This window comes from Mobula birostris, chromosome 9 (assembly GCF_030028105.1).
Source record: "Mobula birostris isolate sMobBir1 chromosome 9, sMobBir1.hap1, whole genome shotgun sequence".
Classification (NCBI taxonomy): Eukaryota; Metazoa; Chordata; class Chondrichthyes; order Myliobatiformes; family Myliobatidae; genus Mobula; species Mobula birostris.
In genome coordinates, this window is record NC_092378.1 from 110,145,835 (window position 1) to 110,163,208 (window position 17,374).

Here is a 17,374-nt window from a genome sequence, read left to right on the forward strand (position 1 = left end):
TTAGAGAGTATACATTATGATCAGAGATTAAGGGAGCTAGGGCTTTACTCTTTGGAGAGAAGGAGGATGAGAGGAGACATGATAGAGGTGTACAAGATAATAAGAAGAATAGATAGAGTGGATAGCCAGCATCTCTTCCCCAGGGCACCACTGCTCAATACAAGAGGACATGGCTTTAAGGTAAGGGGTGGGAAGTTCAAGGGGGATATTAGAGGAAGGTTTTTTACTCAGAGAGTGGTTGGTGCGTGGAATGCACTGCCTGAGTCAGTGGTGGAGGCAGATGCACTAGTGAAGTTTAAGAGACTACTAGACAGGTATATGGAGGAATTTAAGGTGGGGGTTATATGGGAGGCAGGGTTTGAGGGTCGGGACAACATTGTGGGCCGAAGGGCCTGTAATGTGTTGTACACATGTCCTATCAGATAACCATCCAATCCAGTTTCTATCAAAGCTGATCTGTTCTAATGGAAAGTCAAACAAAGGTTTAAATTTCATTTCTACAGAGAGACTACCTGGCCTAATGAGTCCCAGCAGTTTGCTTTTTCCAAATAAAAATCAGTATCTCTATTACAATTTTAGCTATGCCTCCCCTTTCTGCTCCTCCCCAGAATTCCCAGTGCCATTTCCTTATCTGTTATCAAGCCTTCACCACACTCTTTCTGCCAGCACTGCAGGCAAGTGTCATCCAGAATCACTATGAGAAGAAAATACCAACAGTTTGCAAATACCCAAATGATAAATTGCTTTTTTCTCTGATGAACTGCAAGTGTTAAACTTCTGTTGAATTAAGAAACATTGGTATCAGATTATATGTACAGAAATCATCCTTCTACCTGCAAAGAATAACTATAGAACTGGTCATCTACTCAAGTTTTTGAGTAAAGAAAATACATAACCAGCACAGAGACACTCACTACAATGCAGAGATATAGCAAGATAAATAGTTTTACTGTAGAAGTGATTGAAGAAACAAGCTTGCCCTGACGTCTATGAATACTGACCAGTATTAGAGATCCTAGGAAAATACTTTGTAAAGCTTTTTTTAAATGATCATTTACAAGCACATGTAGGGAAAAAGTTAAATCAAAATTAGCTGCAAAGCTAATTAGGTCTTGGATTCAGGTTCCGAGATAAATAGCAAGAACTCAATCATCCCCAGACTTGACCAGATTGTGAAGCCAGCTCCAGGTGAGTGTGCAAAAAGTATCCCCATGGAATGGCTTGGCTTTAACTCCTGCACAGTTGAACACAGAACATGTTAGGTAATGGGCATTTGAGTGAGATATACAGGATGATTACCAACTACAGGAGGAAGCAATATATTTGAAATAAAGAGAAACTGAGAGGTTTTTTGAAGTGTATTGACGTGTATCTTCATATGCTTTGCTTTAAGACATTCTGTAGCCAACCTCTAGTTAAACCAATAAGTTACATTCACTTCTAGGATGATTACAGAGTACAAAACCTAAGCATAATAATTTTTAAAAATCTACTGTCCTCAAAATCAGTAGACTTCCGCCTGCAGACCACCCAGCTAGTGAGTATAGTTTCCCATTAAGGGCTGATCCACCGGGCTGTCGGTAAAAATGAAACAAAGGACCTTCCTACTATCCCCCTGACTAATGTAGGGTATCTGGAAAATAAATTGAAGACCTCAGAGCAAGATTACATTTCTAGAAGGAGATTAGGGACTGCTGCATATTAAGCTTCACAGAGACATGGCTCACCCCCAGCATTGCAGACATAGCACTTCAGCCCAAGGGCTTTATCCTCCATCACATGGAATGGATAGCAGCATCAGGTAAAAGCAGAGGCAGTGGCATTTGCTTCATGATTAACTCAATCATGCAGTTTTATTTTAGTTTTGTTCCCCTGAAATGGAATATTCATAGTCAAGTGTTCATTTTAGCTGCGGGAGAGTTATCCACTGTAATCCTGGTAGCAGTTGTCATTCCACCCTTGGCCACTGTCAGGCAAGAACTGGAGGAACTGAGCACCATGATCAGCTATCATGAAACAGTGCACCCTGATACCTTCCCAATCATTGTGAGGACAAGAACCTGGCCAGCTTGAAGAAGTTTCTGACCAAATATCACCAATCTATCACCTGTGGAACTAGGGGAGTCAACACACTTGACCACTGTTATACCACCATCGTGCCATGCCATACCATGCCCAAATTTTGGCAAGTACTATCACCTGGCTGCACTTCTACTCCTGCTGCATAGTCTGAAGCTGAGGACCACAGTACCAGTGGTGAGGACTGCAAAGATATGGTCAAGGGAGGCAGAGAAGCGTTTACAAGGTTGTTTTGAATTGGTGAACTGGACCATTTTCAGAGATTCATTTTTGGATTTGAATGAATATGCCACATTGTCACCAACTTCATAAAAACCTGTGTGGATGAGTGTGTGCCTTTAAGAACATACTGGACATTCCCGAACCAGAAACTGTGGATAAACTGTGAGATTCACTGTTCAGGACTAGATCTGTGGTGGTCAAGACCAGTGATTCAGAACTTTACAGGAAGTCCAGGTATGACCTATGAAAGGCCATCTTAAAAGTGAATAAGCAATTCAGAATGAAGTTAGAGACAGAATTGGATGCACGTTGGCTATGGGAGGATTTGCAGGCCATTATGTCCTGTACGGATAAACCTAACATCATAATCTAAGCTGTGATGTTTCACTCCCTGATGAACTGCATGGCTTTTATGCAAGCTTTAAAAGGGGGAATAAAACTATACCTGTGCAAATCCCTGAGGCATCTGGCTGAGATATGTGTCTCAGAGGCTGAATTCAGAACATCTTTCACAAAGTGACAGGTCCCAACAGTGTACCTGGTAGGGCACTAAAAACCTGTGCCAAATAACTGGTACATCTTCAGGAACATCTTCAATTTTTTATTCCGGCAGTGAGAGGTTTCCACCCACTTCAAAAGGGTATCAATCATACTGGTTCCAAAAGAAGAGCAAGGTGAGCTACCTCAATGACTATTGCCCAGTTGCACTCAAATCTACTGTATGGAAGTGCTTTCAGAGGTTGATCATGGCTAGAATTAACTCCTGCCTAAGCAAGGACCTGTCAGTGCGGATCAGAAATAACATCACCATCAAAGATTCTAGCAAATTTCAACAGTTGTACTGTGGAGAGCATTCAAGCTGGTTGCATAGTCATCCAGTATAGAGGGGCCACTGCACAAGATTTGAAAAGGCTGCAGAGGGTTGTAAACTCTGCCAGCTCCATCATGGACACTAGTCTCCCTACCATCAAGGAAGTCTTCAAAAAGCTGATTCCTCAAAAAGGCAGCATCCTTCATTAAGGATCCCCACCACTCAGGACACGCCTTCTTCTCATTACTATCATCAGGGATGAGCTACAGGAGCCCACAATCACACACACAACATTTTAGGAACAGTTTCTTCCCCTCCACTAACAGATTTCTGAATGGTCCATGATTCCATGAAAACTACCTCACTATATTTGCACTACTTATTTTTAATACATATTTTTTATTGTAATATATAGTAATTTTTAAAATGTGTTGCGCTGTATTGAACAACAAATTTCATGGCATATGTCAGTGATAATAGAACTGACTCTGATTCATTTTAATTTTTCTCAATGAAGCTCTCCTATCCTAGAACATACTTCCCTCTCTCTCTTTTGCCCAAATATTGCTTACAAATTTGAAATGTAAGCAGGTGTAAGGGTGGTGGAGGTGATACATGCTAACCAACCTGGAGCTTTTTCGCCCCAAACATTTATTCTGTAACATTGTATTTCACAAAGAAACTACTTAGACTTGATCTGTTAGTAGATAGAGTAATCCAAATGCTACCAACAACTATTAAATGATGTAATAATGGACAGACCTGAATGACTTATTCATGGCCCATTGTGCCATTACATTAGTAGTACATGGCACAGGGCAGGAAAACAGGTGGGGGGGGGGGGTGTAGAATAAAGGAAATTAACTTGGATTTATAAATTAGCTTTACAACCTTAAAGTATCCTCAGCCTCTGGCAAAGTGCGATACAATCAAATATGTTTTGAAATGCAGTCCCTACTGAGATGCAAGAAATTGAGCACAGAAAACTCTCAATGACAGCAATGAGATATGTGAACATCTGCTATAGTAAAATCGGTTAGCTAGCATAACAAAATTCTATGTCAACTCTTCAGTTGGTGTTACTGACCTCATGTTTAACATTCACTTGATGACAAGTTGGACATGTTTTTAAAATTGCATCTCATCCAAAATACAATCAATTCCTAACCACTCTTTAAAAGTGGTCCAGCAAACCACTTACTGCCATCACTAGCTCATAGACTGCAGCAGTTTAAGGTGACAGTTGGCAATCATTTTCCCCCAAGTACATTTCAGATGAGCAGTGCCAGCAAAGCCTATGTATAAAAAGAGTAAAGCCAGGGCTCTAGCTTGCAAACCTTCTGTGAATATTCCAGAACAGTTTAAAAACCACAAGTGCACTTTCACAGTATTTTTAAAAAATCTTACCAGAGCTCTAGTTTTACACGTCTGCCATCCAGCAGGATTGTAGTGGTCTTATAGGCAATTCCTGTAAAAAAAAAACACACAAAAATAAATTACAAACAAGAAAAAATCTGAAGATGCTGGAAATCTGAGCAACACACACAAAATGCTGGAGGAATTCAGCAGACCAGGCAGCATCTTTGGAAAAAACGTACAGTTGCCATTTCAGGCAGAAACCTTTTCGGCAGGACTGGAGGAAAAAAAAAGCTGAGGAGATGATTTGAAAGGTGGGGGGAGGCCTTCTGTCTCTTTCACCAATCAACTTCCTAGCTCTTTGCTTCATCCCTCCCCCTTCAAGTTTCATCTATCGCCTGGCGTTTCTCTCTCCCCTCCCCCCACCTTTCAAATCTATTCCTCAGCTTCTTTTCTCCAGTCCTGCTTAAGGGTTTCGGTCCGAAACATGCCTAAGACCATAAAATATAGTACAGTAGGCCATTTGGCCCATCGAGTCTGCTCTGCCATTCAATCATAGGCTGATCCAATTCTTCCCGTCATCACCACTCCCTTGCCTTCTCCCCATACCCTTTGACACCCTGGCTAATCAAGAACCTATCTATCTTTGCCTCAAATGCACCCAATGACTTGGCCTCCACAGCTGCTTGTGGCAACAGATTCTACAGATTTACCACCCTCTGACTAAAGTAATTTCACCACATCTCTGTTTTAAATGGACGTCCTTCAATCTTGAAGTTGTGCCCTCTTGTCTTAGAATCCCCTACGATGGGAAATAATTTTGCCATATCTAATCTGTTCAGGCCTTTTAACATTTGGAATGTTTCAATGAGATCCTTCCCCCCCTCCCCCCCCCCCGCCATTCTCCTGAACTCCAGGGAATACAGCCCAAGAGCTGCCAGATGCTATTCATACAGTAACCCTTTCATTCCTGGAATCATTCTCGTGAATCTTCTCTGAACCCTCTCTAATGTCAGTATATCCATTCTAAAATAAGGAGCCCAAAACTGCACACAATACTCCAAGTGTGGTCTCACGAGTGCCTTATTGAGCCTCATCATCACATCCGTGCTCTTATATTCTATACCTTGAGAAATGAATACCAACATTGCATTTGCCTTCTGCACCACTGACTCAACCCGGAGGTTAACTTTTGAGGTATCCTGCACAAGAACTCCCTAGTCCCTTTGCATCTCTGCATTTTGAATTCTCTCCCCAACTAAATAATAGTCTGCCCATTTATTTCTTCCACAAAAGTGCATGACCATACTCTTTCAAACATTGTATTTCACTTGCCACTTCTTTGCCCATTCCCCTAAACTATCTAAGTCTCTCTGCAGGCTCTCTGTTTCGTCAATACCACCCGCTCCTCCATCTATCTTTGTATCACCTTGTAACACGTCGACTATACATTTTTCCTCATAGATGCTGCCCGGCCTGCTGAGTTCCTCCAGCATTTTGTATGTTGCATGAAAATAAACTGATCATTAATGTCATTTTTTTCTACAGTTTCAAGATAGCATTGTACATTTTGTCCAGTTAATTAAAACAATTATTAAAAATACTACATTTCTCCACAACTGATATCTTTTCAAACTTAAATTTCTACTTCAGGAAAATTCTCAGGTTTAAATGTTATTAAGTGCTTTACACAGCACACCAGTTGATACTCAATAGATTTGTGGTTAGAACAAAAATGACTGAAGCAAGTTGCAATGGGATAAATGAAACAATAGAAGGAAAAGAGAAAAAAAAGCATATTGTTAAAATAACAAATTAATTGAAGCACAGTGATCAGTGGCACATTGATCTCTCTGATGTAACCTAATCAGTATACTGCAGTTGACTTGTTTCTTAATGAAGTGGAATGTGCATGTATTATGTGCAACATTTTGTGCGTTTATTTAGAATGCAATTGAACTGCTATATTACTGAAAAGTAGCAAGAAATTGGAACTGCAAAATGTTGGTATATCAGTCTAATGATCAGTTAAACTCACGTGCTCATGTCAGAATTGAAACTGAATAATCAACATAATCTCCTTTACTCTGAATCAAATTCGAGAGTACTTAAACTCCAGAGCTCTTTTAGTTAAAGGTATTTAAATCCTCCAAGCACCTGCCATTTCCAACGAGTTTCTATTCATCATTCACGGCATCGAATACAGGAGTTGGGACATTATATTGCAAATGTACAAGTCACTGCTGAGGTACACTTGGCTGTGCTGATATAGAAAGATGTAGCCAAATTAAAGTGCAGAGAAGATTTGCATGGATGTTGCCAAGACTTGAGGGCCAGAGCCATATGTGGAGGTTGGCCACTTTATTCCTTGGAAAATGAGGGACAACCATACAGATATGTTTAAAATTATGACAGGCATAGATAAGGTGGATAGTTTTAGACTTCCCTAACTTCTTTTCTACATGGGGCGGGGGAAGAGATTAAGGTTAGAAAGATATAAAAGAGACCCGAGGTGCAACTTTTTCCACATAGAGGATGGTGAATATATGGAACAAGCTGACAGAGGAAGTGGGTGAGGCAGGTTCAATAGTATCAGTTAAGAAGCATTTGGATGGCTTAGAGAGATATGAGCTAAATGCAGGAAACTAAGATCAGTTAAGTGAACTCCGCGGTTGGCATGGACTCATTAGATCGAAAGGCCTGTGTCCATACCGTACTGCTCTATGACTCTTTGTTACTGCAACAGTGAAGGTACACAATTATTAAAAGTGGAATACGACTTATTTCAACTTCAAACATTTTCAAATATTTCTGTTTTATACTTGCTCTGTCCTTACATCTTAATACCTTCCCTACTCTCATTTTGACTTAATCTACTTTGCACTTTTCCTTACAATTAATCGCATTTAAAATATTTAATTGACCCATTTTCATTTTTATTTTCCTAAATTCAACTATTACATGTATAAGCAAGGTATGCATTTTAAAAATTGGACTACAAATCAAAGAGAATGTTTAAAGATAAATCTGCTTAATAGTAAGAGAACTTGTCATGCCATATTGTAAATATCAATCTATACGGCAATACAGCCATATTAGCGATAAGCAGATGGCAAGTGTCCTGCTGGAACAATGCATTTGCAATGCTCTGTAGGTTAAGATAGCTTCCACTTTGCAAGTCAAAGAAAGGATTTAGATGTAACAGATGAACAGATGTCAATTTAGGCATGCAATTATACCCACAGACTACACTCCATGGAAGTGATATGGACGTTCTGTCACATATTATCAGGATATCACATTGTGGCCAGCTGCACTCATTATACTAAGTAATGTGGAAGCGATTTCAAAGGAAGGTTAGAAAGGTTATTGCATATTTAGTTTACTATGCTGAGAAACCTGAAAATAAAGGCAAATCAGTTTCATCTGACTTAAAGTTACAGAAGTGCCACATTTATAAAATCTTTTTAAATAATGAACAGAATTGAGAGCCAACACAAATTCTACCTGAGACTAACAAGATGGAAGTGAAACTAAAAGCTCCAAATCAAGAACATTGGTCCCTTATTAACGTTCAATTTCTTGACTCTCAGGATGTCTTTGGAAGGAGAAATCACCAAATTTCATCGTTGGAGAAAGGACATAACAAGAATGAAAACAAAAGCACAATAAGGGAGTGTCTATGAATTTAAAGGAACAAGGGAGATTCTTCTTTCTTCATTCTACACTATAAATCGCACACTAAAAATTCACTTGAAAGATTAATATTACCAAACAGCATTAAAGATTTCCAGAATCTACATTTATGCTCTATCAAATACCTTATTCAAAATGCATTATAATCATTTGCCAAGCATGATTAATTATCGCTTAGCAAATTATAATGCAATTATAAAATATGACATAAAATATTTTGAAGTACATAAAATATTACAAAGCAATGAATTTTAATCCAGTATTTTGTTTAATGGTAATACAAAAGCATTACATCATTCCTGGTTTGATGATTTGAAAGTTCTTTATTGTGCTCAGTTTAGCCAATAAAATCCCTAGCTTGTCAGAGATCCCCTGAAATTGACATTAGGCTTCAGAAAAATTTGTGCATAGAGGTTGCTATATCCTTGTAAGGAGCTTATTTTGAGGTTGGAGTGAATGGTGATGATAAGCCACAGGCCACAAACTCTGGGTCATTAATTAGTACATGTCATTAAATAAAATAATTCAGACTAATTACTACATTTCACCATCCCACCAACAGTCTGGTTTTGTGAAGAAAAATGTTTTGACTGTGATCTGAAAAACAATGAGCTCAAAATACTGGCATTTTACCCAACATTGACAGGAATTTTTCCAAGAGACATTTTGTAGACTGATGGGAAAAAGTGAGTGTGCATGAATATTTAACGAAAAGTGAATTCCAGGATTAGTTTGAACTTGAAAGTTAACTTGAACTTGAAATATTAATACAAAGTTTCAATTTAGTTTGTTCATGATTACTCCCAATCTCTCTGTTAATCCAAGGAGCAAACTAAATAAGAGATCAAAAAGATTATTAAGGGCATAGACAGTGTCCTTTTTCCAGGACAGAGCAAATCTGGAACTTCAGGGAACAGGTTTAAAGGGTAGAATTTTAAAAGGAGATAACAGGGATAAACTTTTCCATACAGGAGCTGGTAATCATCAGGAACAAGCTGACGCAATTGAAGCAGATAAAATTGCAATCTTTGAAAGGTTTTTGGATACGTACTTTGATAAGAAAGGTATAGACTGGATACAGGCCTAAACACATACAAGTGGGATTAGTGTGGATAAGCATCATAATCAGCACGGGTAAGGTTGGCTGAAAGTCCTGTTTCTGTATTATTTAATCTAATTCTATGAAATGCAGCATGCCTCAAGAAAATTATCCTTTATCAGTGGAATATATTGAAAATCGTACAGCATGTCTATACAATTTCCATTATAGTCTACTTGGAAACTTTTGATATTACAGTATTTCTGAAAAAATTAAAACTGCAGATGAAAAAGTTACCAGGAGCTGCAGAATCTATTGTTTCTCTGACTTGATGCATACAATCACCATACCAACCTTGAAAATAACACTTCTACCTTTGTTAAATTATATGATTTAAATGTAGATAGTGGTTAAATTTCACCAATAAAGCTACCCAAACTCAGTATTAAATTTGCATCTTTATGCTCTATTTAGAAATAAATCTTAGAAGTACACATTTTCTTCCATGCAATTTCATGCCAATTTAGTTGAAAAAGCTATGATTAGTAAGGATGTCAAAGGTTACGGGGAGAAGACAGAAGAATGGGGTTGAATAGGAAAATAAATATGCCATGATCGAATGGTGAAGACTCAAGGACTGAATAGTCTAATTCTGGTCTTATGGCTGTCCAAGATGTTAGGTTAAGAAGTGGTTAATCATTAATTGGTTAAGGAGATAGGTTAATTGCCCTCAATGTTCACAGTTCCTAGACGCCCTGCTGACCAAGCTGCAATCAATTTTTACTCCAGCTCTCTGCAATCTGAAATTAATCAGAACTGAAGGGCAAGGGGGAAAAAGTTCAACTCCCTTCACTCCTGGGAAATCCCCAGGAAACCACCTGGCTATACATCTACTCAGCACCTTGTGTGTGTTGAACTGGTGGGGACATCTTCAACTTCTCACCACTGCAGATGGAGGTTCCCACAGGTATGACTGTCACTTCAAAAAGGTGATAATCATACCAGTGCCAAAGAAAAGCAGGGTGGGCTGCCTCAATGACAATCACCCAGTGGCACTCACATCAACTGTGATGAAGTGCTGTGAGAGGTTGGTCATAGCTAAAATCAACTCCTGCCTAAGGACATAGGCAAATTGCAGTGGGTCCATCTCCACAATAGGTATCCAGCATTGAAATCTCACTGGCTCTCCACTAAGCTTTGGAACATCTATATCAGGCTGCTGTTTATTGATTACAGCTCAGCGTTCAACACAGTCAGACCATCAAGTTCTAATCAACAAGCAACAAAACCTGGACATATGTACCTCCCTCTCAACTACATCTATGACTTCTTCACCAGGAAACCAAAGTCTCAGTGGATTGTAATTAACACATCCTCCCTGACAATCAACAGTGTCACACCTCAAGGATGTGCGCTCAGTCCACTGTTTTACTCCCTCTGCACCCATGATTGTGGCTGGGCGCAGCTCAAACGGCATTTATAAATTTGCTGCAACAAAACTATTGCTGGCAGAATTTCAGATAGCAACGAGGAGACGTACAGGAGCGAACTAGATCTGCTGGTTGAGTGGTGTCATAACAACAACCTTGCGCTCAACATTAGTAAGACCAAGTGATTGACTGCGTTCTTCAAGAAGGGGAAGGTGAGCGAACACACACCAGTCTTCATTAAGGGATCGACAGTGAAAAGGATGAGTAGTTTCAAGTTCCTGGCTGTCATTATCTCTGAGTAGTTATCCAGGGCTTAACATATTGATGCAACTATAAAGAAGGCAAAACAATGACTATATTTCATTAGAAGTTTGAAAAAGACTTGATGTTTCACGATGTATCTACAGATGTATCACTGTCTGGTATGGAGGGGCAATGCACAAGATCAAAAAAGCTGTAGGAACTTGTAAACTCAGCCATCTCCATCATGGACACTAAACTCTCCAGCAGAGGGCACCCTCTGTGCTACAAAAAGGTGGCATCCATCACTAAGGACCCCCATCACCCAAGACATGCCCTCTTCTGATTGCTACCATCTAGGAGATACAGGAACCTGAAGAGAGACACCCATTGTTTCAGGGACAACTTCTACCCCTCCTGACCTCTGAACAGATAATGAATTCATGAACACCAGCTCACTGATTCCCCCTCCCCCCGCACTAATTATTCCATAATAATGTTCACTACATATGCCAATGACATTATAATATTGTAACTATTATACAACTCCAAACCAAAGCAACAGTAATAATCTTAAAAGTCAATGGAGGGTCAGACACCCTGAGCCAATAGGCTGGACCTATTTCCTGGCATAAATTACATATTACTATTTAATTATTTATGGTTTTATTGCTATTCAATTATTTATGGTGCAACTGTAACAAAAACCAATTTCCCCCAGGATCAATAAAGTATGACTATGACTATTGAATGGTTACAGCATTAAAAGAGGTTATTTGACCTGTCAAGTTTGTAGCTCTGAAGAGATGAATGAACACAAAGAGAGAAAAGCAAACAAAATGCCAGAGATGAAAGAGTTAAAATTTCTGTAGAACAGGAACATTAAGACTTAAGAAATCTGAATTAACAATGCTAAAAGTACTCACTTGGCAGGTGGAAGAAGAAAATAAAATTAATGTCTCAAACTGATGATCCTTCAAAAGAAACCAGCTCATATAAATGCAATCTAAAAAAACCTAGAAATTGTTGATTTTAATGAAAGTCCTGAGGAGAGTAATGAAAGTTGGAATATGTAAGTGGTTAAAGACAGAGACACTGGGATGGCAAATTAACATGACAAGAACAGGAAGTTCGAGTTACTATGCAGTCACACAATCCACATTAGGGTTCTCCAACACAGAAACCAAGTTGTGAGCATTAAATCAAGTATGTACACTAAACTGGAATACATACAAGCACACAACTTTACCTCAACTCTCCCCATTTTCTCTTCTCCTCCAAACAAACAGACTCTTAGTCATGTGTCACAGGATCTCTTGGTCTCAAAGTTCAAAGTAAATTTATTATCAAAGTACATATACATCACTATAAACAACTCTCAGATTCATTTTCTTGCGGGCATTCACAGTAAATACAAGAAACAATAGCACCAACGAAATACTGCACCTAGCAGGACAGAAAACCAATTTGCAAAAGAAAACAAACTGTGCAAGTATGAAGAGAAAGAAAAAAGTGAGATAACAACAATAAATAAATAAACAAGCAATAGAGAACATGAGATGAAGAGTCCTTGAAAGTGAGTTCATAGGTTGCGGAAACAGTTTAGTAATGGTGTGAGTAAAATTGAATTAAGTTAACCCTTTTGGTTCAAGAGCCTAATGGTTAAAGGGTAATAACTGTTCCTGAGCCTGCTGTGGTTCCTGTACCTCCTTCCTGATGGCGACAGCATGGCCTGGATGGTCCGAGTCCTTGATGGATGCTGCTCTCCTGCAACACTGTTCCCTATAGATGTGCGCAATGGGTGGGGGGGGGGGGGGGGAAGGACTTTAGCCCTGTCTTAGCCCGGGCCGTATCCATTACTTTTTATAGTTTTTTTTTCTGTCAATACGAGGTCATGGGACCCAGCTGGTGGCGTAGTGGCATCAGCCTCGGACTTCAGGACGAAAGGTCCCAGGTTCGAATCCAGCTAGCCGGCTCCCCTGCATGCTTTCCACCTGTGCTGGGTTACGAGTTGGTGACCTCTTTGGAAACTCACCTGGCAGAAGGCAATGGCAAACCCCTGCTGTAACTTGCCTCGTACGCGATTCCTCACTATGTCAGAGGCGTGGAGGGAAATTGTCCGCAAACCGGAGAAACTCCGGATGCGACGTACCTTTCCTTTACTAGGTCTTGAGCAACCAGTCAATATACTTTCTGCCACATATCTATTGAAGTTTGTCAAAGTTTTAGCTGACACGGCAAATTTTTGCAAACTTCAAAGAGGCTCTGCCGTGCCTTCTTTGTAATTGCACTTATGTACTGGGCCCAGGAGAAGTCCTCCGAAATGATAAAACTAAGGAAATTAAAGTTGCTCACCCTCTCCACTTCAGATCCTCCGATGATGACTGGCTTACAGACCTCAATTTCCTCCTCCTGAAGTCAATAATCAGCTCCTTGGATTTGCTGACATTGAGTGAGAGGGTGTTATTGTGGCACCACTCAGCCAGATTTTCAAACTCCCTCCTATATGCTGATTCATCACCACCTTCGATTCAGCCAATGACAGTGGTGTCGTCAGTAACTTAAATACGGCATTGGAGCTGGGCTTATCCTCAGTCATATCTATAAAGGAAGTGGAACAGGGGCTAAGCACACACCCTTGTGGTGCACCCGTGCTGATGCTGATTGTGGTTCTCTACCCATTACGGCATTCCTTTTGTTTTCTCGATCTATTCCCCCCTTTCATGAAACATGCTTAACTTCTAAGTTTTCTCATATCTGATGAATGGCCATCAACATGTAACATTAACCTGAACCTAGGATGGTACAGAGACACAGGATTTACGCAAGATGAATAGCCAAAAATCTATCAAGATAATAAAGAGAAGGTTTTAGTTCATAAGTGTTTCAGAAGTGAAAAAGATCAGCAATGATCATACTAATTGACAAACCAGGCATGAGCTGCTCAATGGCTTACACTCATTTCCATTCCTTGTGTTCAGTGCAGCACTAGAATGTCAGCCTAAATTAGGGGTTGCCAACTCGTCGATCGCAATGGACCGGTCAATCTTTGAGACTTTCCCAGTAGATCCCGAAGAAAAATCAAAAATTAAATACACTAATACTGTTGTAGTGTGAGTATTATAAAAGTAAGTAATACTAATTAGGATAATGGTAATATAGCAATATTTTCACTAAAAAGCTGGTTGTAAAGAGAGATTGTTTCCGGGTTGCAGGGGTTTAGTTCCGTTCTTTCTGCCCAGTGCGCATGTGTGTAGCACCCCCGCCATGCACTGCGTTTTCAGTGTAGCTTGTGCTGCATCAAAGTGACTAATCAGATTAGGTAAGAGTTCAGTCTGTCGCAAACATCAATATACGGCAGCGTCCCCAACCTCCAGGCCGCGAAGCATGGAAGGGTGCAGCAGTCGTCGGGACGCACCCAGCACATCTTTAAAAAAAAAAGCCAAAATAAACCAGCTAATTAATTAGGTGCCACCTGGCACGTGAATGTCAGCCCAGATCAGAGGCGACGCAATCCGCAATCGCTCGTAATATCCTGATAGCATAGCGGAGGCTCCACGAAAGAGGGCAAAAACATATAAATTCCATCCAGAATGGGAAGAGGAATTTCTATTTACCTTGGTGAAAGACAAGTGTGTATGTATGTTGTGCCACCAAACACAAGCACTGACTAAAAGAGGGAATCTGGAGCGGCACCACAACACCAACCACCAGGAATTTAAAGACACCTACCCACCAAAGAGCGCAATTCGTGCCTGGAAAGTTGAGCTGAGATCAGGGTTGGAGGCCCAGCAATCGTTTTCCACAAAACATGCTGCTCAAAATAAGGCTGCTATTGAAGCATCATTTCGTGTAAGTCACCTTTTGGCTAAACACAAGAAGCCTTTTACAGATGGCGATTTATTCAAGGAAGCAATGGTCATTACCGCAGAGACTGCTTTTAATGACTTTAAAAACAAAAACGGCATCACAACTGAAATACATAATATACTGCTTGGCCCTGTAACAGTGACAAGGAGGGTAGAGTCACCGTCAGAGGATGTGAATATTTTTCACTACAGTTCGATGAATCCCTGGATGTCATGCAAACAGCTCAGCTTGTTGTATTTGTCAGAACGGCTTTCCAGGATTTTACAACAAAGGAGGACTTCTTCACTCTTTTGCAATTAAAGGAAAGAACGAGAGGTGAGGATATTTACAATGAGTTTAAAAAAATATGTCCATGAAAATGACATCCCCATTCATAAACTGGTGGCAAATACTACTGATGGGGCCAAGCAATGCGCGGTATTTCATATCACTAAAAGTCAGTGCCTACTTCGGGTCAACTTATCTATGTGAAATTGCATTTTCACAGATGAAAATTATTAAATCTAAGTACAGGAGCTGACTTACTGACAGACACTTCACTAAGGTTGCCAACTTTCTCACTCCCAAATAAGGGACAAAAGCAGCAGTCAAATCACGGGACATTTGTGTTTACCCCGAGAAAGACTACCATGACCGTGAAGCCTTGCACGGGCACCTGTGTGCGCATGCGCGTACGTGCCGATTTTTTTTATCCCTACGAATTAGTTTTGGCTTAATTTTCATTATTTCTACTTTATATAGGCTGTGTATTTATCATTTCATTCCTGCTTTTACTATATGTTAGTGTTATTTTAGGTTTTATGTGTTACTTGGTATGATTTGGTAGGTTTTTTTTGGGTCTGGGAACGCTCAAAGTTTTTTTCCATATAAATTGCTTCTTCGGTGTAAAGCATTTCGACACGAAAGCTTTCATAGGAACGCTCTACCTTAGCGGGGAAATACGTGACAGTTGGCAACCCTACACCTCACAGACTGTCTCAGACTGGCTGTCTGTAGTTCTGAGCCAAATTTCACGGAACTAGCAGAAAGTATTCAGCCCCAGTCATCACACTGAGTGCAACAGTCAATATTTATTCATTTATTTTTCGTGTTGAAATAAAATTAAATAATGAAACTTAGAATTAAAGGCGTGAAGTATTGTAATATTCTTAAAGAAAGATAGCTATGGCCTGTTTGATATGCTAGTTACAGTGTTTTCTTGTTTGAATTAATTTGAAAGATTGACAGAAGTATCTTGTGTAATTCAAATACAATTCGCCCAAATAAAAGGCCTCAAATTGGAAGTACAATCTGAGCTGTTTTTTCTCTAAACTATTTAGTAGGTAGATCTTGCCTTTCACTGAGGTCGAGATAGGGGATCTTGGGCTTAAAAAGGTTGGTGACCACTAGCCTAAATAATCATGTTCAAGTTAACAAGTAGGACTTCAACTCACAAGTATCCAATTAAATAGAGTGGGCCAACAAATGACATGCTTACAGGTTAATATAGAACCAGTTTACAGTCAGACTACTTAATCAATAGGTATCCAAGCATTAAAGATTCTGACGGATTAAAATCAGTCTAAAGAATCTCCATTCTGAGGTATATGCAGACGTGAGAGATAGCTTCCGCAAAAAAAAAGTTGGGGGGGGGGAGGGGATTTTGTGATTTAGGTAGATTGAGCCACTGGGCAAGAACTTGGCAGACAATGAGACCATGAGATATAGTAGCAGAAATAAGCCATTCGGCCCATCAAGTCATCAAGTCTGTTCTGCCATTTCATCATGGCTGATCCATTTACCCCTCAAACCCATTCTCCTGCCTTCTCCCTGTAACCTTTTCAAACCAAGTACCATTATCTTAAATACACTCAATCACCTGGCCTCCACAGCCGCCTGCGGCAATGAATTCCGCAGATTCACTGTTGATAAATATTAAGTTTTACACTTTAGTAAAAGAAACAAAGGCCACTTACTATTAAAGTACATTAGATTGGAAAGTACTTATATGCAAAGAAACTTTATTTCCTTGTACAATAGTAATGGCAAGCAGCTATAAGTATTTCTTGTCTAACCTCAAAAAAGAATGTCCTTGCCAAAAAGGGCGCAAAAACTGTTCACTGGGTTGAATTTTATAATGGCAAGAGACTGTGGAAGCAGAAATCAAGTTGTCCAAGTATGTGCAACACACAAAATATGCTGGAGGAACTCAGGAGACCAGGCAGCATCTATGGGAAAAAAGTACAGTCGACATTTCGGGCCGAAACCCTTCAGCGCAGGACTGGAGAAAAAAAGGCTGAGGAGTAGGTTTGAAAGGTGGGAAGAGGGAAGAGAGAAACACCAAGCGAAAGGTGAAACTTGGAGGAGGATCACGGGATGAAGCAAAGAGCTGGGAAGTTGATTGGTAAAAGAGACAGAAGGCCATGGAAGAAAGAAAAAGGGGGAGGTAATGGCTGGGCAATGAGATAGCATGAGAGAGGGAAAAGGCGAAGGGGAGGGGGTATGGAGGCAATACTGGAAGTTTGAGAAATCAATGTTCAGGCAATCAGGTTGGAGGCTACCCAAACGGAATACAAGGTGTTGTTCCTCCAACCCAAGTGTAGCTTTATCCCGACAGTGAAGGAGGCCGTGGATGGCCATATCGGAATGGGA

General features: G+C 40.0%; 1 protein-coding gene across 1 annotated transcript in view; it reads right to left on the reverse strand.

The window, feature by feature from the left end:
* The window catches only part of rab40c (RAB40c, member RAS oncogene family), an 80,909-nt gene that overhangs the window by 22,631 nt on the left and 40,904 nt on the right, over positions 1–17,374 (reverse strand). Inside the window, exon 2 of the mRNA XM_072268607.1 lies at positions 4,520–4,580. Coding sequence (XP_072124708.1) covers positions 4,520–4,580 — 61 coding nt within the window. The remainder of the gene's footprint in view (positions 1–4,519; positions 4,581–17,374) is intronic.